Source organism: Balaenoptera physalus, assembly GCF_965194825.1.
Source record: "Balaenoptera physalus genome assembly, chromosome: 6".
In the NCBI taxonomy this organism is placed as follows: Eukaryota; Metazoa; Chordata; class Mammalia; order Artiodactyla; family Balaenopteridae; genus Balaenoptera; species Balaenoptera physalus.
In genome coordinates this window covers 138,742,189-138,764,879 of record NC_138885.1, presented here as the reverse complement: position 1 = coordinate 138,764,879, position 22,691 = coordinate 138,742,189, and the positions used below count along the sequence as shown (strand labels likewise).

The 22,691-nt window shown below is 53.2% G+C and overlaps 1 protein-coding gene across 1 annotated transcript; it reads right to left on the bottom strand.

The window, feature by feature from the left end:
- Positions 1-134: 134 nt before the first annotated feature.
- Positions 135-22,648, bottom strand: ING5 (inhibitor of growth family member 5). Its single transcript, XM_082466523.1, has 8 exons — positions 22,533-22,648; positions 20,093-20,164; positions 17,386-17,552; positions 16,184-16,295; positions 15,925-16,018; positions 5,178-5,313; positions 5,024-5,085; positions 135-3,489 (listed from the first exon to the last, which is right to left on the bottom strand). Exons 1-8 carry the CDS (start codon positions 22,567-22,569, stop codon positions 3,447-3,449), a joined length of 723 nt encoding a protein of 240 aa, XP_082322649.1. The 5' UTR covers positions 22,570-22,648; the 3' UTR covers positions 135-3,446.
- Between the last annotated feature and the right edge of the window lie 43 nt (positions 22,649-22,691).

Sequence of the window (22,691 nt, the reverse complement as noted above, 5' to 3'; positions counted from 1 at the left end):
CCAGGCCCGTGGCAGTGACACACCCCCTCTGGTCCACTGCACGTCCCCTTCAAAAGGCCACACAGGATGTACTTCTCATCTCCGGACACGATGTTTAAGTTTTATCGTTTCCCGAAAGGATGCATTCTCAAATGTTTGTTCCAAAAAATACTTTATTCATTAAACAATATATCCATAATCTATAACATGATCCAAAAATACAGATATACATCTTTACATTATTTAATAAAAAGATTTACAATATTATCTTTCCTTTACAAAGAGAACATCAATAATAATTCCTTGAAAATACAATGTAACATTCATGTTAAAGCTGCATCGTTTTGGATGAGATGTGGTATGATGAACACCACAAATACACACTAGGAAGGAACTTCACAGAACTCTCTCCTGAACGAGAACATTTTTCTTAGACGTCCCATTTTAAAATTCCTCTCGACACAGGTAATGAAGCCCAACCACTGTTCACTAGAACTTGAGGAAAGCCTGAAACCTTCCACGCCGTGACAAGCGTCCCAGCCCCGCACCGGGGCAGGCCCTGGCTGTGGCCACACGGGGAAGCTGCTCTTCAGACAGCGTTACTGCTCGACGCAGTCCCCGCCAAGGGCTGCCAGTGACGGGTCAGGAGGCAGGGCTGACACGCAGCCGGCCACTGTCCCCACACACCCCTGCAACCCCCTCACGCCCACCCCCGTCACTGCTGCCTGGGGCCGCGTCCGGCATCTGCTGCCCTGAGCACATGGGAAGCCACCCGGCTCACGTGGCCCTGCCAGCACCAGGTTCACGGCCACCTGCTCGGGGGCCCAGCCTGCAGTGGGGACAGTCACACAGGCCTCGGTGTCTGCATCCCAGCCACGAGCCCCACGAGCTTGGCCACAGAGGCTGGGGGCTCAGTTTAACACCTGCTTTTACTGGTGCAGCATGTGTTCTCCTGCAGGAAAACGAGAGGATGTTTCTCCAACAGCCGACAGATAAGACAGCACTGGACACAAGGGAACGACTGTGCTTCTCCTCTGCACGAGAAACCTCTTCCCTCACAAGCCAGCCCCACAGCCACACAGCGCCGGTGCTCTCGCTCGCTCAGAAATGCTGCGATGGCCCAGGGCAGCCTCCTCCTCGGCGAGGGCCGGGCGGGGCTCCAGAGCGGCCTCCGGCATCAGCCCCGGAGCCCGGCGAGCATCCCGATGAAGGCGGTGGGCCTCAGACGACGGCGCGAGCGGCGTGGGCTCCAGCCGACCCCTCGGGCCAGGACGTTCCCGACCACGTGGCCACCACCTTCTGTCACAGGCAGCACTGGCATTCGGGAAGGCCAAACGATGCTCCGGGGACTCTTTCTACTCTGCTCGTGTTTTCCATTTTCTCCTAGGCTACGTGCATATTATTTTGGTGATATTATTGTAACCAGCAAAAAGTAAACACTAGAAACATATAAGCACAGAAACTTCAACAACAAAAGAAAAAAAAGGTCCACACGTGGGATGTTACACAGTGACAAGCAGGATGGTACCATCGGACTTTAAACAAAAGCTTAAGACAGAGAAGTCGGTCATCCTTCCTGGGAAACGACCGCGGCCTCAGGAAACCAGGTGACAATCCCAACTGAATCAGCCAGCAACCCGCATCCACAAACACCATCGCTTTCCCGCAGTAACAGCGGGTGTGAAGTGTTCACAGATGAAGTGCAAATATTAAATTAGCTTCTAAAGAATCACCACAAGCTTATTGTACTTACCTATCTTCTCCACAAAAACTGGTAAAAGAGTGAAGAAAAAATTTTTTTCCACATTTATTCCCCACAATCCTTAAACACCTGTGTTAACAAAAACCTAAGTTATTAAATACCAACGCCCCTGGGTTTCCAGCCAATGCTGAGACTGAGGGTGCTGACAGCACTCGTCCGGACACAGCCCCCCCTCTCTGGGGCAGCAGAAGGGCATCGGTTCTAGGAAGCCGTGCGGCTCTGGGATCCTCCAGGGACAAGCTACAGCAGCGGCCGACCCCCTACCCCACCCCCAGCCCGAGACTGGACAGGCCACACGTGCTGAACCCAACTGCCCGCGGTCATCTGGGATCAAGTGCCACTCCGTCAGCTCCCTCCAGAAAGGACAGAGTCGGACACGGGGCGCAGGCGACGCCCCACTGGGAAGCTGAGACGCAGACCTCGGCCACACCCCGCTTTCATCTGCTGAATATTAACTAACTCTGCGGGGAGTGGCCCGGTCTAGGACACAGCCTCACAGGCTCCCTTCTGCTTTCTTTCCTCTCCTTGGTGAGTATTAGAAAATAGGAGGAGCATCTATAGTAACAAGGCCTCAGGAGGAAGCGGGTGTATCATTCCAGATGGCCTTCCTTATAAAGAAAACAAGGTTCTTCGAAATTGGGTATCTCAGCCCCAAGTCTGTCTCACGGACTTCTGGCCTGAAGACAGAAGCAGGTTTCCCCTTCCGTAAATGCACGCCGGAGGCTCTCAAGTCCAAGGACACCTGCAGAAGTCACGCTTTGTGGACCATCATCACACACAGAATCAACACACCAAAGGTATGCAATCTCCCCCAACTATTACCAAAAAGACGGTTCAAAGTCGGTTTGGTGAATGCTGTTTAAAAAGAAAGGACACTCTAGTTTCCTAGATTCATCCAGAACTGCTATTGTGGCACAAGAAATTCACAAATCACATTACATAATTGTCTCCTGATCTAAGCTGCTCATCTGCTGTGCAAATGAACAGGTTTCAAATCAGCCCCTAGTGGCCTGGACTCACTTCATATTCACACAGACCACTATCTTCATGCTACCACGATAATTCACCTTCACAGTAAAAACGCCAGGAATTCCCAGGGAAACAGAACATCAGCCCGTCTGCGGGGCCATCTCTTATCGTTCGCTAATGGAGAGCCGTTTACTCCAGAAAGTAAACCCCTCACAGAGGGAAGCGGGAGTCCAGACGAAAAGGCAGCGCACAGCGAGGCTGAGACCCCTGCCCGCCCCGGGGAGAGCCGGCCCTTCCCAGGCTCCACGTGCACCGCTCTCAGTGAGGGTCAGAGGTGCCTGTAGTGGTGCCGGGCTCTCGGGGAGCAGCCCCAGGAAACCACAGACAGATGACCAGGGCTCACACCTCCAGCTGCAAAGCGATGGCGGTGTACCAGGCACGCAAACCCCTCGAAGTCCTGGGGCCACTCGCTGTGACCGCCGTGCTTGGGGCCACGGGTCTGTACGAAAAGTCATGAGAATGGAGTCACTGTGGTAAGTCCCCTAGGGTCACTCCTCTGGGCAACAGGGCTCAGGTGGCTTCTTGTTTGTTTTAGGAAATATCCAGAATTACAACTGGCCATTGAGTTATTAAATATCATTGGAAACAAGGTCGTTTTAAAATGAAGATAAAATATTGCGACGTGAATGAAGGGATGTGTTAACGTGCTCTTCTGGTCTGGGCGTCCGCCTCTTCCTTACTTCTTCTTCCTCCTTTCCTGAACGCACCGTGGACAGAACCTGTGATGAGAAAGGCACAGTGAGGGGCCCTTTGCACGTGGGCGGCCAGACCCCGTCTCCAGGATGGCTGGACGCTGCTGAAACGGCACCAGGACAGAGACCCACAAACGCAGAGAGTGCAGCCTTCCCATCGGGGAAAACCCCCCACGCAGGCCATTCCATCCAGCACGTCTGTTCTGAAGTCGGTGGATAAGATACGGGTCGGCGAGCAGAATGGTGTTTACACACGAGCATTCCTCTCGACCAAGCTCATGGGTCCTCCCTGCACGATGACAGCACCACTGGGACTGAACGGGAGGCAAGCAGTCGAGCGGGGCCCCTTAACCGGGCAGGAGCAGACCCCCGCCCGCCCCGCGGGGCTGAGCGGGCGCCGGTGACCCTGGGCAAGCAGGTTCCAGAGCCAGAGACACAGGGGGCTGCTCTTGGTCCCTCCTGGGCCCTGGCAGCCCCGTAACAGAAGGGAGGCAGCTGATCCCGTGTGATGCAGCTGCCCCGGCCCCGGCCACCAGCACCTGGTCCAGGCCAGCGAGTGAGCCCGGCCCTGCCGGGCCCCGGGGCGGAGGGCAACGCTGCACCAGCGCGCACGGCGTGCAGACTCCCAGACACGGGCTCAGGTCTCGGATCTAGGCGGGAAGCAGCCTGCTCCCTGCCATCTCCCAGGGGAGCCCAGGGGAGCCCAGGGGAGCCGGGAGTTAGACAGCGGCGGGCTGGGGCCGCGCCCCGGCTGCCTGGCTGGCTCTGCGCGTCCCGCCCTGTTCCCAGCAAGTGGTGGGCAGACCCTCGCCTCCCAGAAGGAAATGATTTTCCAGAGCCTACTAGACTCTTCCACCCAGAAGTCCCACAAACAACTCGAGCCCACCACGTCCAAGTCAAACTCAAATCGCCCTCCCCGCCTCCTGTTCCCGGGACTTCGCTTCAGCGCAGGTCAGCAAAACCAGACTTCTATGCACACCAAAGCTGCCGCTGCCCACTGAACACAGGACGGAACAGATGGAGCCACGACCCACGGCATGTCTTCTCGGTGGAACAGAAAGCCCACGGCGCTGAGGGTGCCTGGCCTGCGCCCGGCCAAGGCCTGGCTAACGTTCTTCGTCTTTCGTCAGAGCCCCCCGGGAGGACTCCCCATTCCCTGTCTGCATCTGCGATCATCTCTGCCTCGCTCAAGAGTCAGAATGGCCGTGGTTTGGGGGAACAGGAAGTGCAGGTCACCCTTGATCAAGGCAGGGGTTGGAGCGCCGACTCTTTGCACAGTTGAAAATCACATATAACTTACAGTAGGCCGTCCACACCCGCGGTTCCTCCACACCCGCAGATCCAACCCACGGAGGATCACGGAGCACGGCAGTATTTACCATTGAAAAATATCCGCATCTAAGTGGTTCAAACCCATGTTGCTCACGGGTCCCTACATTATGCAAACGTAATAAAAGCCGCGACCCCGCGTGAGGTGGGTGGGTGTCCCCTGCAGCTCGGCGCCGGGGACCAGGACCAGCCGCTCACCCAGTTCTCCAGGAAAGCCGGCGCCCATACTGACCATTTTCCTTTGGGCTTCGTGGTCAGGTCCACACAGGCGAAGTGAAACCACTCGATGGGGCACTGCAAGGCGAGGGAGGAGGTGGTCAGCCCCGCGCTCCGGGTGCCACCCGCCCCGAGGGCGCCACCCCAGGCCCCAGCGAGGCCCCACTCACGTCCGGGTTGTCACAGCCGATCATCTCCCCATAGGACACCTGGTGGCACAGGCAGTAGGTGGGCTCGTTCGGGTCCACGGGCATGTCCAGCACGTCAGAGGGATGCACCGACAGGATGGTATCAGTGAACTCGGACCTGCGGGGAAACGACAGCGGTGAGCGGGGGGGCACGGGGACAAGCTGCCCCGGATGACGCCAGACAAGGCCGTGCACGAAGGCGTGGGAGGGTGTCGGGGGCAGGCGCTCACCACTTAGCATCCAGACCAGTCGCCCCGGGGACCGGAACCATGCCCGGCCCCCGCCCAGCCCCCGCCCGACGGGGCCTGCTCCCCAAGCTCCGCCCCCAGCCTGGGTCAGCGCCCCCAGCCTCCCGTGGCCTCTCCCCGGCCGGGGCAGGCACACGTCACCACCACCAGTGGACACCTGGCAACGTCCGAGAACCCACCTGAGCCCATCCAGGCAGCCCAGGGGTCTAAGCGGCCCTGACCCCGCCAGCTCGCCCTGCACCTCCCCAACAGGAAGGGCCACCGCCTCGCCACCAAAGCCACGGGAGCCCCTGCTCCCCTCGCCCGGCCCTGGCTCTAACCCCCAGGAGCCCACCACCACCTACCCAGCTGCCCACTGTCAGCAGGGCCGCCCTCACCTGCCCACGCCAGGGAAGCGGCCTGTCGCCTTGCACCCCCCAGCTGCCCTCTGGGCTCCACCCACAGCCCAGCCAGACCCCTGCACCATCCACACTGCCCTCCGATCCGCTGCCTGCGGCTCGGCAGCTGCACACAGGGAAGGGCTCGTGGAATCGACTCTCATGTGTTTCGTTATTTAAAACAAAAGCCGCGAGCTCAGGCTGGTGTAGACAGACAGTACGTTCCCAACAGTACAGAAAGAAAACCCTCCCTCCCCCACCCCCAAAATAAAAAGTACAGGCGCAGATTCAAATGCGTACTTGCTAACCAAACACAGCAAGTCACACGAGGAACACGGCAAAGGGAAAGCTAAGACACGGCGGCCGCCGGGCGATCTGAATATACTGACCGGGGTGAAACGAAGAAAATCTGGTCCCCAAAGGGATTCACTGCTCACGTGCTCCCTGTGCACCAGTCTAGAAACACGCTGTGCCTTTGCGACCTGCCTCCCGGCCCAGCGAGGGCCCCGGCCGCACACTGTCCCTGACACAAGTACGCTCGGTGCCCGCGCAGCTGCCCCCCGGGGCCCTCCCTCTGTGTGGGCCCTGCTCTCCGTCTCTGGTGATGTCGCGGAAACGCGTCCTGGCCCCTGTGCTTTCAAACTGCTTCAGGCGCAGCCGCGAGCAGGCCTTCAGGCTGGGGTGCTGTGTCACCATCCACGGGGTCCTGTCCTGCCGCCAGGGGCCTCCCTCCCAGGCGCCCCCCGGGGAATCAGTGCAAACCCTCGCGGCAGGCACCCACCAGCGGACTCGCGCCTCTCCTGCGGTGCTTCCCGCCTCCGGCACAGACCTCGCCCCGCCTGCTCCATGCGTCTGCTTAAGGCTTGACCACGCTGCGCAGTTCCAGCTGCCGCGCAACCTGCGCCCGTCACCCCAGGTTCAAGGGCACTGGCCGGGTGCGTGGCAGCAGGAGAGGCTGCAGGGCTTGTGGGGACCCCCCAGCGAGGACACCCCCAGCCGGCGAGCAGGCCCGGGACCCCGCACCACCGCCCCTCCAGTCTGACCTGGACGGGCTCCGGGGTGGGAGGGTGGAGGGAGCGGCCGGGAGGTCACGGGGGCCGAGCCCACGAGGGCCCTTCCTGCCGGCCGAGCCCACCCCTGGGGCAGGCCAGGGTGACGCCCCAGGCAGCAGTGCTGCCCGTCTCTCCGGACCCCGGCATGTGGTGGGCACCCTTCAGCAGCCACCCCAGGGAGCCCCCCACGCTTCGCCCCCCACGCGCGTCCCAGGCGCTTCAGGGCACGCCCCCCAACAGGCACGGCGACTCATCCTCAGAAGGGACGGCCCCCACATCCGCATGCAGATCCCGCCTGGCTCACGGGCCGTACAGACGGCAAGGACGCACCCGAGGGCTGGCGCTCGCCATTCGGGTGGCCCCCCTGTCTGGCCCCGCAGGGCGACAGGACCTGCCACTGACCCTGGAACTGCAGCAACACCCCAAGGCAGGCTGTGAAGCCACAGCGCCGGCAGACGGAGGACACTGGCCCGCACGCAGCCCGCGGGTGTCCTGTCCTCTCCAGACACCGCCCAGCCCCGTCCTGCCCCAACGGCCCCTGGGGACGGGGCGCTCCCGGTCACATGGCAGAGCGGGACTTCAGGGCGGGCCTCAGCACCCCCGGCCCCCTCTGTCTGTAAATCGGGGCGGCCATGGCACCGCCGCCCAGGGTGGCCGTGGAGAGGAAACGGTTCACGTGGAAGCGCCGGGTCCAGCCTGACTCACCGAGGGCTCTGCCAACGTCGCCGCCCCTGACCAGCCCTTCTCACCTGCCGCTGCTGCGGCCAGTGCTACGAACAGCAGCCAGCGACACGCATGCCAGCCCCCGCAGTGAGGGGAAAGCTACGGGCCCGGCCGGCTCCAGCGCGCCCGCAGAGACAGGGTCAGACACCCGGGTCACCCCCGAGGTCTGCGCCGCGGCCAGGCACGCGCCCGTCGGGGAGGCTCCCACTGCACCGGGGAGCCAGCGTCTTGTCCCTCCAAGGGGACTCATGGAGAGGAAGGGACACAGGAGGACACCTGCTCGTCCCCAGAGGAGGGCGGCATGACTCTGGGCCCTACGCAGGAAGGAGCAGGAAGGCGCGGAACACTGCTGCCACCACGAGGTGAAAGACAAACCCGACAGACTGCTCAGGTCATACTTTAAAGACCCTGGACAGCTGTGGAGTGACACAGGCCAGATGCCCGAGGGCTGAGGAAGGGGCAGCAGCCGAGGGAGCAGGCCATCCACCTCCCGTGCTCGGCCGAGGCCCGGATGCCCACCGGGGACCACACCGACACCGCAGGACCCTGCACACACGGCCGTGACCCTACAGTCCGCTTCCTGACCCTGGGGCCATGCAGAGGCTGCAGAGTGACATCCCTGGTCTCTGAGCAGCCAGCCTCCTCCTCCAGAGCTCCGCAGGAAGGCCTCCGCAGGGAGGAAAGCCAAGCACCGCCCACAGACGGCCATTGGGGCAGCAAAACAGACGCTCTGGCTTCTCCGTCAGGAGCCGGGAGGCCCCCTGCCGCCTTCGCCACCCCGCCCCAAGCCCGCTCCATCTGCCTGGACCAAAGAAGGGCAAGCCATTCCGGGGGAGCGCAGAACTTCCCTCTCCACGTGCCTCCAAGGCCAGACGACGAGACAAGCACATGACGTGAAAAAGCAGGAGTGGTAACCAGAGGAAAGCGGGCAGACAGAAGCAGCTGCAGAGACGACCCAGATGTTAAAATTAGCAGAGAAGGGCTTTAAACACACATTATGAAGAAAATGTAAATAAGAGAGATGCAACTATGGAGACTTTCCAAAAAGGAACTAAAATCCGTAAAAAAGGAATCAAATGGGTGCTCCAGAATGAAGACTACAGCAGCGGACTCACAGTTGACCCTTGACCAGGGCGGGTTTGAAGTGCGCGAACCCACTAACACACAGGTTTTCTTCAGCGGGTACATGGTACAGTGCTACGTGGCCCGTGGTTGGATGAACCCTCGGATGTGGCACCTCCGGCTCAGAGGGCTGACTGTAAGGTGATACACGGACTTCCAACTGCACGGAGGGCTGGTGCCCCCAGCCCCACATTGTTCAAGGGTCACCTGTAACGTTTATGGTCTCATCCATCTACAACAGACACAGCCTAACTGTTCCCACACAGTCAACAAACATCCCCCGTAAGGCAGATGCTTTCAATCACCTCTGACACAGGTCTCACGGCCCAGCATTAAATGTCCTGCCAGATCTACAAAACCGGCTTCAGTAAGCACACACACAGGTCGATGCATTCCCCAGGGTCACCCTGCAGAGCAAACAAGAAGGAGGTGCGCTGTCTAAATGCTCAACAAAGAAGCTCTCACAAGGGTTCACATCTCGTCAGCAACATCCAGACTCTGGAGAATGCTACAAGCCAAACAGCGCAGGTCCTTCAAGAAGGAAAATTATGAAGAAAAGAAAGGGATGGAGAAAAACTTACACATTAAAGAAACTTTACCTAAAAAAAGACCCTGACGAAATAACAGGTACTGAGCTGCCCTCCTACTATGAACAAGTAGAAAACTGGACAAGATACCTGAAGTAGAAGTTTCCAGACACTACACAGAAGGCAGCACAGGATAGCGTTCCTGAGAAGGTAAACAAGCCAGGTGAGACCTATGACCTTCTCAGCTTTCTGCATGGAGGCACTTTCCACACGCCAGTCCTTAGAGAGGAGCAAAGCCTGCATGTCTAGAAGGAGGGAAAAACCAAAGCTCAGGGAGGGTGAGGCTGCTGGAACCTGGGGGCAGGTGCTGGAAAGGAGGAAGCTACAGAGAGTGCACTCCGGAAACCTGCAAACAGATCCACTTGAGTTTTTAGCTAAAAATTAAGCTGCCTGTGCACAGAGTGACAGTCCACAAGGCCAGGCAGAGAACACCAGGGACCCGTGAGCTGAACAAGTCCCAGAGCTCACAGGCAGCCTGGGCGACATTCAAGTTCCAACCAGCCAGAATGGAAAGACCTCGTCAAACACCAAATACATTCAGAGGAGAACCCAGAAGGGTCACACCTTAGCAGGAGGGTTTAACCAAGCCTAGGGTAAAGGCTACTCTAACCTAGGGGTTGGCAAAATGCAGCCTGCACTTGGCTGCCTTTTCTACAAATAAAGTGTTAATGAAACACAGTCACATCATTCATCTACATATTTTCTGTGGATGCTTTCAATATTCAACAGCAGAGTTGAGTGGTCACAACAGAGACAATATGGCCTACAAGCCTAAAATATTTACTATCTGGCATATTAAGAAAGAGGTTTTTTTTAACCAACGTTAAAAACGTGCCTACAGGGCTTCTCTGGTGGCGCAGTGGTTGAGAGTCCACCTGCCAATGCAGGGGACACAGGTTTGAGCCCTGGTCCGGGAGGATCCCACATGCCACGGAGCAACTAAAACCGTGTGCCACAACTACTGAGCCTGTGCTCTGGAGCCTGCGAACCACAACTACTGAGTGCACGTGCCACAACTACTGAAGCCCATGCGCCTAGAGCCCGTGCTCCACAGCAAGAGAAGCCACCACAGTGAGAGGCCTGTGCACCGCAACGAGGGGTAACCCCCGCTCGCCGCAACTAGAGAGAGCCTGCGTGCAGCGGTGAAGACCCAACACAGCCAAAAATAAATTAAAAAAAAAAAAAATGTGCCTACAAAGGATCAAGCTGCTCCACAGGTGATTAAACTGGTGACAAAAATTTAAATGAAATTTTTTTTAATTAATTAATTTATTTATTTATGGCTGTGTTGTGTCTTCGTTTCTGTGCGAGGGCTTTCTCTAGTTGTGGAAAGCGGGGGCCACTCTTCATCACGGTGCGTGGGCCTCTCACTATCGCGGCCTCTCTTGTTGAGGAGCACAGGCTCCAGACGCGCAGGCTCAGTAATTGTGGCTCACGGGCCCAGTTGCTCCGCGGCATGTGGGATCTTCCCAGACCAGGGCTCGAACCCGTGTCCCCTGCATTGGTAGGCAGATTCTCAACCACTGCGCCACCAGGGAAGCCCCTAAATGATTTTTTTAAATTCAACACCCATTAAACAAAGACAACAAAATCCTGATATTCAACCACATAACACTGACACTGTCTTAACATCGAGTCAAAAATTACTAGATGGGGGCTTCCCTGGTGTTGCAGTGGTTAAGAATCTGCCTGCCAATGCAGGGGACACGGCTTCAAGCCCTGGTCCAGGAAGATCCCACATGCCGCAGAGCAACTAAGCCAATGCGCCACAATGACTGAGCCCACGCACCACAACTACTGAAGCTTGTGCGCCTAGAGCCCATGCTCTGCAACGAGAAGCCACCACAATGAGAAGCCCGTGCGCCGCAACAAAGAGCAGCTCCCGCTCGCCGCAACAAGAGAAAGCCCACGTGCAGCAACAAAGACCCAATGCAGCCAAAAATAAATTAATTTTTAAAAAAATTACTAGACATGTGAAGGAGGAGGAAAATGTGATTTACAACCAGAGAAAAAGCAGTCAACAGAAACAGACCTGCCAAACTCATCAAAATGTATGCATTATATACTGTTCTTTGTATATCAATCATATCTTAATAAAGCGGCTTTAAAAAAAAAAAAGAAATAGACTTGGAAATGACACAGAATCAGAAGAGAAAGTTTTTTAAAGAGCTGTTGTAAAATGATATATTCGAAGACATAAAGGAAAGTATATGTGTAATAATAGACAGGGCAGGTATATAAAAAAAGAAACAAACAGAACTTCCTGAGAAGAAAATTTCTTAAATGAAAGATTCACTAAAGGAGATTAAGATTAAATTAGACAACAAGGAAGAAAAGACTTGAAGATAAAGTAATAGAAACTATCCAAATGGAAGCGTAGAAAGAAAATTTCTGACAAAATAATAAGCAGAGCCTCAGTGATCTGTAGGAAAATATCAAGCTAACACACATATATGATTGGAATCCCACAAAAAGGACAAAAGAGAGCAGAAAAAAAAATCTGAAAAACTGGCTGAAAAATTACAAATTTGATGCAAACTATAAACTAACAGTTCCCAGAAGCTCAATGAGCTCCAAACAGAAAACACACAAAAAACCCACACGAGGACACATCATAATTAAGTTGTTAAAAATCAAGTTGCTGTGGACTTCCCTGGTGGAGCAGTGGTTGAGAATCCGCCTGCCAATGCAGGGGACACGGGTTCGAGCCCTGGTCCGGGAAGATCTACATGCCGCGCGGAGCAACTAAGCCCGTGCGCCACAACTACTGAGCCTGCACTCTGGAGCCTGCGAGCCGCAACTACTGAGCCTGCGTGCTGCCACTACTGAAGCCCGTGCACCTAGAGCCCCTGCTCCACAACAAGAGAAGCCACCACAGTAAGAAGCTGCGCACCACAACGAAGAGCAGCCCCTGCTCACCACAACTAGAAAAAGCCCGCGTGCAGCAATGAAGACCCAACACAACCAAAAATAATTAAATAAAACAAATAAATTTTTTAAAAAATCAAGTTGCTAAATGGAAACCTTAGAAACAGCAAAAATAAATAAAGCCACTTATATACAGAAGAACAAAGATAAGAATTACCACTAATTTCTCATCAGTATCAATGCAAGATGGAAAACAACAGGACATCTTTAGTGATGAAAGAAAAAAAGAAGTCAACCTAAAACTTTATATCCAACAAGAATATCCTTCAAAGATGGAAGTGAAATAAAGGTATTTTCAGAGAAACAAAACCAGAAAATTAATCACCATCAGCAAACCTGCACTGTAAAAAATGTTAAAGAAAGTTCTTCAGGCAGAAGAGAAATGATACCAGATGGAAATCTGCATCTACACATAGTGAAGGGCATTGGAAATGGTAAATATATGGACTAACTACAAAACTTTTTCTCATATTTTAAAATGTGTTTAAGATAAGCAATGATTTAGACCTAAAACAATAACAACAATATATTCAGAGACTTATGTCATATGTAGAAGTAAAATTTTTGATAATAGCACAAAGGACAAAAGGCAGAAAACAAAAGAATACCCATGTAGGCTCTTACATTAAACATGAAATAGTATAGTATTATTTGAAATTCTTTGTGATAAGTTAATGAAACAGGGTGTACACACTGGAATAGTCCTTAAAATGGAATACTGAGGAAATTCCCTGGTGGTCCAATGGTTAGGACACAGCACTTTCACTGCCGGGGACCTGGTTAGATCAGGGAACTAAGATCCCGCAAGCCATGCTGCACAGTCAAAAAACAAACAAACAAAAAACAAAAAAATAAAAAATAAATAAAATGAAAACTAAGACTTCTTTGAGATGCCATTGACACCCACTTAAAAAAAATGGAATACTGAAAAAATACACGATTAATCCAAAAGAAGCCAGGAAAAGAACAGATGGGACAAGGAGACAACTAATAGCAAGACAGTAAATTTAAAGCCAACCATATCACTAATTACATTAAATCTGGTCTAAATAGTGCAATGAAAAGGGAGAAATTTTCAGACTAGATAAAAAAGCAACACTCAATTATTTGCTGCTTTCAAGAAACTCACTCTAAATACAAAAACACAAATGTGGTGAAAGTAAAAGAATGAAAAAGGGAAAAAACACACCATGTAAAAACTCACTGCAAGACACCTGGAATGGCTATAGTAATATTAGACAAAACAGACTTCAAAACAAAGAATATTATGAAGGACAACAAAATAAATAATGATAAAGGAGTGAATTATTTTTAAAAAACCTAAACGTGTATGTACCTCCAAATAACAGAGCTTCAAAATACGTGAAGCAGAAACCCACACAGCAGGAGGAGAAATAGACAAATCCATGTCTAGAGTTGGTGATCTCAACACTCTTCTCTCAGTAATTTATACAAGTAAACAGAGTATCTGTCAGGATACATAAAACTTGAACAGTGCTGTCAACCAAATTATATAATTGACATCTACCCAACAACAGTAAGATACACATTGCTTTCAAGTATATATGGAACATTCAGAAAAACAGACCATAAACCATAACCCAAAACTTAATCACTTTCAGATGATTTCAATTACAGAAGTTCTCTGATCACAGCAAAATTAAATTAGAAATTGAAATTAGAAAGTTAGCTGGAAAATCTCAAATTATTTGGAAGCTGAGAAGCATACTTCTACATAAGCTATGGGTCAAAGAAAAATCATGAAAGAAAATTCTAAATATTCTGAATGGAATAAAAATAAAAACATATCAAAATTTGTGTGATGCAGCTAAAACAGTAATTAGAAGAAAATTTATAGCTTTAAATATTTATATTAGAAAAGAAGGGAAGTATGAAAATCAATGATCTAAAGCTACTTCCACCTTAAAAAGCTAGAAAAAGAAAAGCAAAGTAAATCCAAGCCAAGCAGAAGGACAGAAAGAATAAAGATATTAGCAGAAATAAGTGAAATAGAAAACAAACAGTAGAGAAAAAAATTAAAATCAATGAAACCAAAAGCTAGTTTTCTGAAAAGATCTAGGCAAAATGAGAGAAGACATAAATCATCAATTTCAGGTCTGAAAGAGTGAGCATCAGTACAGAACCTACAACATCAGAAGAATAATAAAGTAATATTATGAATAACCTGATGTCAATAAATGTGACAACTTATATGAAACAACAAATTCCTTGAAAGATGTAGATTACCAAAACTGACTCAAGAAGAAATAGAAAGGTTGACTAGTTCTATAATTTTAAAGAAGTTGAATACAGCATCAAACTGTATACTTAAAATGAGAACATTTTATTGTTATGTAAATTATTCCTTAATGAAGTTAATCTAAAACTTTAAAAAAAAAAAAGCAACAAGACTAAACTATAGGGTCCAGGAGTGCACATGTCGGGGACAAAACTACAAAGAAAGAATGGAAGTGAACACCCTGTCTGTCTGGGTCTTGTGTGTCTGGGGCTGAGAAGTGGTGATTCTGACAGGGCACAGGGAAGGGCCCCCCAGGGAGCATTAGTCACCAACCAGGCAATGATTACAAGGATGTGCCTCTTACAGTAATTCGTTAAACTACACGTGTGTTGTGTGGTCTTCTGCATCTGTGCATTACTTTACAAAGACACTACTTGGATTTGTTTGTTTTTTTTTAAAGATAAAAGTTTAAACACCAGGTTTAAGAACCAAAACTTCTCTTTTGTCAAAAACTAACTCTTCTGAGCTCTCCCCATAACCATCAGAATCATCTCCACAGAAGCCACTTGGCATTTCAGCATCTTCTATGAAGCAATGTTACACTATCTTGGAGGACGAAGCAATCACATTCATATTCTATGAAGCTATCTTGGGGGGTAGGGGGTAGCAAGTGAGAGAGTGCTTTAAATGAAATATTCTGAAGTTCAAGTTAAATGACATGGATATTTAATAAATGCAGTCACACAATTTAAAAATGAATACATCTAAAACATGTATTTATATATAAAATGATCAACTGATGTGTATTCAACTACTAGGAAGTGGCTTAGCTTGAACCACACCAAACATCACCGTGTCCCTTAAGAGGCAGGGCACGCAGTGGCTAAGAGAATGGGTTCTGGAGTCAGACCGCCTGGTGCAAACCCAACAGCTCCGAAGCCTCGGTCTCCACGACTGCAACACTGCTCCCTCAGGTTGCTGTGAGGACCAACTGACCCGACACGGGCAAAGCAGGAAGAGCTACAGCACACCTGGCACGGGCAAAGCAGGAGGAGGTACGGCACACCCGGCACAGGTAAAGGAGGAAGAGCTACAGCACACCCGGCACGGGCAAAGCAGGAGGAGCTACAGCACACCCGGCGCGGGCAAAGCAGGAGGAGCTACGGCACACCCGGCGCGGGCAAAGCAGGAGGAGCTACGGCACACCCGGCGCGGGCAAAGCAGGAGGAGCTACGGCACACCCGGCGCGGGCAAAGCAGGAGGAGCTACGGCACACCCGGCGCGGGCAAAGCAGGAGGAGCTACGGCACACCCGGCACGGGTAAAGCAGGAGGAGCTACAGCACACCTCGCACAGGTAAGCACTTCCTCAGCCTAAGCAGTCACCGGTGCTTCCATCCTGAGCAAATAACAATGGTGTTCTTCAGGGAAAAAGAGAAAAAAAGCACCTCTCACCCTCCTTTATGCTTCTTCTTCTTTGGGGTGTCTTCTTCTGAGGTCCTCCTGCCACGACCCCGGGAGCCCCTCTTTTCTTTCTGACCTCGACCTTCTGAAACAACAAAGACCACAACTTTGTTCACAGATTTCATTGAAGCAGGACAAGATTTATCCAAATATGATATTTACCATAATGTTCCTAACACACTTATCAGACAAAATTCTTCAAAACTCCATAGTTAACAATAACAAAATGAAGACAAATTAACAGACTTGCTTTTTAGCCCCCGTCCTCCAGAGCTTTCGAAGTCGCTGCCCTCCATCTTGTCCTTCAGGTCCGCCTCGAAGCGAGCCAGGTCCGCATCAAGCCTCCGGATGTGCTTATCCACCTACACAGAAGGATGCTCACACGTTCCGTTCGAAACTCAGAGCAAAACGCCTCAGGGTCACAAATGCTCCTGACGTCAAGCAGAAAGCAGTGTCTGGCCCTTAAATTGAGTCTAGAAGTAACAACACTCTGCTAGAACAAGGCCTGCTATTTCCAACTTGATGCAAGGGTCTTTTTTCCCCACATTCTGTTCCCCATCAGCAGAATAAATCCTACTCAGGGAAAAAAACTTGAAGGCAGGCAACAATGAGAAACAGAGCCGTAAGATGCAATGAAGTAAAGGGCTGAGGACCTTGGATACTAGATCCTGACGTAAAATGTGAAGAGCTATGGGTTCGTCAACAGAAAATGACTGTTGAAGACGGAGTTCAGGACGGAGCTGGAAGGAAGGACCGCACAGGACAACTGCCCGTGACAGAGGGGCTCCTGTAGCGACAAGGACGTCACGAGACACAGCACCAGCTGGCTGGTGACAGCCGTCCAACACCGTCCATCACGGCCCCCGACTGGAAATGAGCCACAGTCCTAAGCTTCACTACACGTCAGAGAGAAAACGGACTGCCTTAAGGACGTTGATCACACCTAACTCCTTGGAAGGCAGGCTGATTACTCAAAGGATTTAGCACTTTGGAGCATCAAAGTCCCACACACAGGCATTAAGCTCTCCTCCTAGAGGATTCTTTCTCAAACACGACTGATTTCAGGCTTTAAGAAATCACTGTTTGTTTTATCGGGGGAGGCAAGGACGGGAGCCGCGCTACACGACCTCAGGTGCGTCGCAGAACGGCTTTGTGCCACCTTGCAAACCCCAAGAGAAGCGGACTTGAGAGGAAACTGGACAAAACCAATTCTAGGACTTTACCTAAAGCTGACAAAAACAAGCATTAAAAGTGCATATAAACGAACAAGCAAAACGGGCACAGGACACAAGTCCGCAGTAACGGTCCCAGGACGAGGCCTCCTCCAACGTGCACCTTCTCCAGCAGCATCGCTCTGCCGCAGCCCGGCCGCCACCTCGACGCCCCCTCGCTGCGTGAAAGGGAGGCGCGTGCGGGCGGGGAGGCCCCGCCCCCGCCCCCCCTCCCGCTCACCATCTCGTAGGTCTGCATGGCCAGCTGCACCTTGTCGTCGCTGTACTCCCTGCACTTGCTGTAGGCGCTCTGGATCTTCTGCAGGTGCTCCACGCGCTGATCCGCGGACAGAGACTTCACCGTGGAGATATACTCTGCGGCCAGGATGTCGATCTCGGCTTTCTTGTCTGAGAGAGTAACGGGCGAAAAGCCAGGACACGCTCACCAGACTGGCAACCAATAAAGCCTGACAATGACAAGGGCCAGCAAAGAAGTGGCTGGCCCAAACTGGCCGCCGGTGGCGGGCACAGCCTTCCCAAACACTTTGGATCAGGGAGACAAGCAGACACCCCGACCACGGCAGTGCGCCCATGACAGTCCCAACGTATGACACTGCCCCAGCAAGGGTTCATCGTGCCCTCTTGGACTCTCAAGTCTGAAGAGTCCATTTATTATTGTTTGAATAATGATGTGCTCACCTTACCTATGACCCGGCAGGCTACTCTCAGGTACATACCCTAAAGATTTAGAGGCCAGGGTACACATGGGAAAACATTCATAACTGCAGATAATAGAAAGCAACCCAAACGTCCCATCTACAATAAAACAGATAAATAAGCTGTGGTCCATTCACACAACAGAACGCTACCCAGCAACAAAAAAAACATAACAACATCGGTTAATCCCACAAAAGGTGACACTGAGCAAGAAAAGCAAGACACAAAGGAAGCCCCACGGCACGATTCCATTGACGTTAAAGGCAAAGGCAGACGCAGCTCTTAACTCTGGTTTAGAGAGGTGAGAAAACCACTCTTGCAGGTGAACACTCAGGGTGTACCGGTTGGGGAAGGGCGCCTGCTCAAGAGGCTCACACAGGCCCCCAGGCACTAGAGGCTCCATTTCTCCATCTGGGGAGAGGCTCTCCGGGTGCTATTTGCTAAGCAATCTACAAATGTTTATGCTTATTTCTGAATACAAATGCTTTATCTCACCATAAAAGAAATCTCTGTATTCACTAGTCAGGAAGCTGTTCCTTAGTGAAAAACCACAGCTCTTCCAATCTTGCAAAACATGTGCCTAGCACAATGAGTGAAAAAGTGCCCATACCCAAGCACATCACCATGAAATGTAAAACCTCAGGGATAAAGAGAAAAGCCTAAAAGCTTCTAAATAGGAAAGGGAAAAAAAAGATCACATATTCAAAGGATGAGAAATCCAAATGACATCAGACTTCTCAACAGCAACACAGAAGCTGGGAGACAATGCAGCAACGCCTGCCACATTCTGGGGGAAATGCCTGTCAATCTGGAATTGTATACCCAGCCAAACCATTCACTGCTGCATTTTCAGACATGCAATGGTATAAGAAATTTACCCTGCCATAAATTTCTTCCTGGAAGCTCCCAGAGAAAAGGCTCCTCTGAAACAAACGGGCATATCAAGAAGTAGTATGTTTACTATCCGGGAAACAGGGCTCCATGCCGAAGAGGAACAAAGGGAGAGCCTAGGAATACCTAGGGCAAGGCGTGCATGGCAGGCCCGGAAACAGTCGGCCTGGACAGGACCACAGGACAGAGGCTCCAGGAGAGAGGTCTCCATGGAGAGCACACACAGAACTGGCAGGTAACCTGGTGCAGCAGGCACACTGAAAACGAGGAAAACAAAACCAACAAGCAAAGCATTAAGAACTCCAAGAAAAAGACAGTTACTCCAACAGGGCATGTGAGCACAGCGTACGGTAAACCACCGACACAGCAGCCCAGGAAAGAAACAGCACCGCCGGACAGCCCAGCACCACCACAATTCAAATTCCAGTCCATTCCACCCAGGAGACGGGGAGAGGGAGCCGTGTGCGCATGAACCGAGCAGGGCACAACTGGAGACGTAAATCTTCACTTTTTGTAATAACTGAATAAATAAAGTCTAAAACCAAAAGGAAATAAAGTAAGAAACAGCAGCAAAAATGAACTGTTTGGAAATAGGGAGTTAAATACCAAAAGATCTAAAAGGACTAACTGTTTAAACTATGTACACATAGTTTGAAAATAGAAAATCTTTTAAAGGAGAGAAAAGGTAACAAATATTTTGACTGCGGGAGGGGATGACGATTATAAAGATGTGACATGGAGATGTGTAGGGACACACGAGACTAAGTTTGACTTTAAAGACTCAGCACTAGGGGCTTCCCTGGTGGCGCAGTGGTTAAGAATCCACCTGCCAGTGCAGGGGACAGGGGTTCGAGCCCTGGTCCAGGAAGATCCCACATGCCACGGAGCAACTAAGCCCATGTGCCACGACTACTGAGCCTGCGCTCTAGAGCCCGTGAGCCACAACTACTGAGCCCACAAGCCACAACTACTGAAGCCCGTGTGCTGCAACTACTGAAGCCCGTGTGCCTAGAGCCCGTGCTCCACAACAAGAGAAGCCACCACAATAAGAAGCCCGCACTCCGCAACGAAGAGTAGCCCCCGCTTGCCGCAACTAAAGAAAAGCCCGCGCCCAGCAACGAAGACCCAACGCAGCTAAAAATAAATTAAAAAAAAAAAAAAAAAGACTCATCACTCTCTCTGACACACTACCCAACACCTGCGGCCCAGGGCTGGACAGCAGCCCCACTGCCCCAGGTGCCTGGAAGACCAGTGCGCCACCCCCAGGACCCTGGTGCTCCACTCCTGGCCTTGGGGAGCTGCTCCCCACACCCTGGCTGTTCTGAAAGGTCTGAACCCACCTTCTGTCCTCTGGTCCAGCTCTCGCATCAGCTGGAAGTTCCTCTGAAGCTCACAGGGAAGGTTCTCGATACCTGAAACACAGACACATGCTTCTCAACAGCAGGGCAAAAACCCGCCTTCCAAGCTTCATACTTCAAGGCTACAAACAATAAGCCCACTCTGGCTTCTGTTTCTGTTAGGGTTTGGAGAGAAGAAGAATCAAGGTATCTTTTTTCAGGGACGCGAGCCAAACATTGAAGACAGTGGGGAATCCAGCCCTCCCCTATTTCACACTGGTAATAGGCTGATGCGCTTCAGAACTTGTCAGAAACTCGAGAAATTTGAGGCGAACAGAGGGCAGAGGGGGGAAGATGCCTGTGCGACTCTCCCACCGCAGACCGCAGGCCACTCCTCCCCTGCAGACGCCCCACCACAGAGAACAAGCCCAGACCCCAGGGTCCTCCTTGCTCTCCCCCGACTCTACTCTGAACTCAGGGCATTGGCTGGTGCCCACCAGGGCTGTGCGGTAGAACTTTATGCCAAGACAGAGCTTCCCGACACAGCAGGCGCTGGCCACACGGGGCTACTGAGCACCTGAAATGGGGCCAGTACAACTGAGGGACTCAACTTCTCATTTTACTTGAGTTTATTTAAAATCAAACAGACCGTGCGGGCCAGCACAGGTGAGGACCCTGCGCCACACTGCTCTGCTGCCCGCTGGCCAGGCTCCTGGTCCAGGCCAAGCTCCCCACCTGCCTGCAGCCAGGACGGGCCCCCTCCACAGATGACCGCTCTAAGAGCCCTGTCTAATTGAACAAAGCTGCTGCTTAAGCCCCAGTGTTTCCCAGCTCACGCGGAGAGCAGCACAGACCCACCCACGGCCTCCGGGCCCACCACACCCTCCCCGTGGGCTCCCCTGCTGTCCTACCAGGGCTCTCAAGACAGTGCCACCCCTGCACTCTCAGACCTGCTGGGCTCCTCCATGACCTTTACACTTCTGTGAACTTTTAAAAACTCTGTCTCTCCCATCTGAGAGCCAGTTCCAGGAAAACAGGGTCATGTCTGCTTTCTTGGCGCACAGCAGGTGCTCGGGGAGTGAGCAGTGACCTCCGTCCGCAAGCCTGCACGTGGGTGTCCCGCACGGGACAGGAGTTGTGTTCCTCAGACCCTCCTCCTGGGGCCCCCTGGGCAGGCACCGGTCAGAGGAGGGTGAGCCGCAGCACCCCGAACAGGCACCTGGGTGTACGCCTCTCCAGCGACGATGGTGCGGAAGCCCCTCCCTCCACGGTGCTCTCCGGCCCAGGACGCTGTGCTCAGGTTGGGCCATGCCTGGGAGACCCCCTTGGGGAGGGCTGGATCCCCACTGCCTTCCCCGGAGCCGGGGTTCACTCCCTACTCTCAGCAACCTCGGGTGGGGGTCTGGGCGCCCAGGCCCGGATGACTGAAAATCCCCAGTGCAGCACAGGGCTCCAGAGCTACCAGGCAAAATCCCCACCAGCCCGCATCCCCAGGCCATGTCCCCGCCAGGGTCAGACTGGAGTCGGACCGCAGGGCTCAAACGTGGGATCGCCACTCTCCAGCGAGTGACCTTGACAAGCTACTTAGCCTCTGACGCAGCGTCACCCCCGCTGTGAAATGCGGCCAATAACCACCTGCTCAGGAGTCCTCCAGAGGGTGCAACCTGTGTGACGCCTCGGGACGTTGGCCCACTGTGATGACCACTGCCTTGAACACCCTACCCACACGTCTAAGTAGCGCCCCCAACCCCCTGCGCAAAGACAGGTGCCCTCAGAGACCCTCCGCGCCATCATGCCTTGCAGATGCACGAACTGAGGCTTGGAAGCGACTCCCAGGTCACAGCACAAGCAGGCACAGAATCCAGAACCCTCAGGCCCTGGGCCCCCCCAAACCCGGCCCAGAGTCCCAGGGGACTGGGACTCGACCACCTTAGTGGGTCCCCACGGTGGGGGCGGGTCCGGGAATGGGCGGGACGGGACTCGGAGGGGCGGGGCCGGGGCGGAGAGGGCGGGGCCGGGGCGGAGAGGGCGGGCCCGACGACGAAGTCGGCGGGGCCTAGTGAATGAGGGGCGGGGCCCAGCCAAGGAAAACGGGTCCTAGGTAGGAAAGAGTGAGGCCTATGGCGAAAGTGGGCGGGGCTGAGCCTGGGAGGGTGGAGCCAAGACGCGCTGGCCCCGCCCAGCACCCGCCGGCCCCGCCCCGCCGTGACGCACCTGGAATTGGCGCGGCCGTGACGGCGGGACCCCGCGCCGCACCTCCCGCGCCCCTCCCTCGTGGGCCCTCCCGCCCCGCGCGTGCCTCAGCCGCTCCCGCCGCCTCCGGGCCGTCCCGCCGCCCCCACGTGCCCCGGGGTCCGCGCGCGGAGCCTAGTGCGCGGGGGGCGGGCGCGGCGGAGGCGGCCTGGCCAGGGCGGTGGGCCTAGGGGGCGCGAGGGGCGCTTACTGTCCAGGTAGTGCTCCAAGTACATGGCAGTCGCCATCTTCGTCCGCGGCCGCGCTCTGGGTCTGCGCGGGCGGTGGCCCCGCGAGAGGCGGAGGCGGGGCCGGCGTGGTCACTATTAATGAGCCCCGCGCGCTGATTGGTCGCCTGCCGGGGCGGGGC

Bases quoted from the DNA above. Each gene is read 5' to 3' on its own strand.
- ING5 (XM_082466523.1), bottom strand. From the start codon at position 22,569: ATGGCGACTGCCATGTACTTGGAGCACTACCTGGACA. The intron at 16,296-17,385 runs GTGAGCGGGAGG...CCTTCTGTGTAG, and splicing joins CCATGCAGACCTACGAGATG to GTGGATAAGCACATCCGGAG. The intron at 16,019-16,183 runs GCAAGTCTGTTA...TTGTTGTTTCAG, and splicing joins TGGAGGACGGGGGCTAAAAA to AAGGTCGAGGTCAGAAAGAA.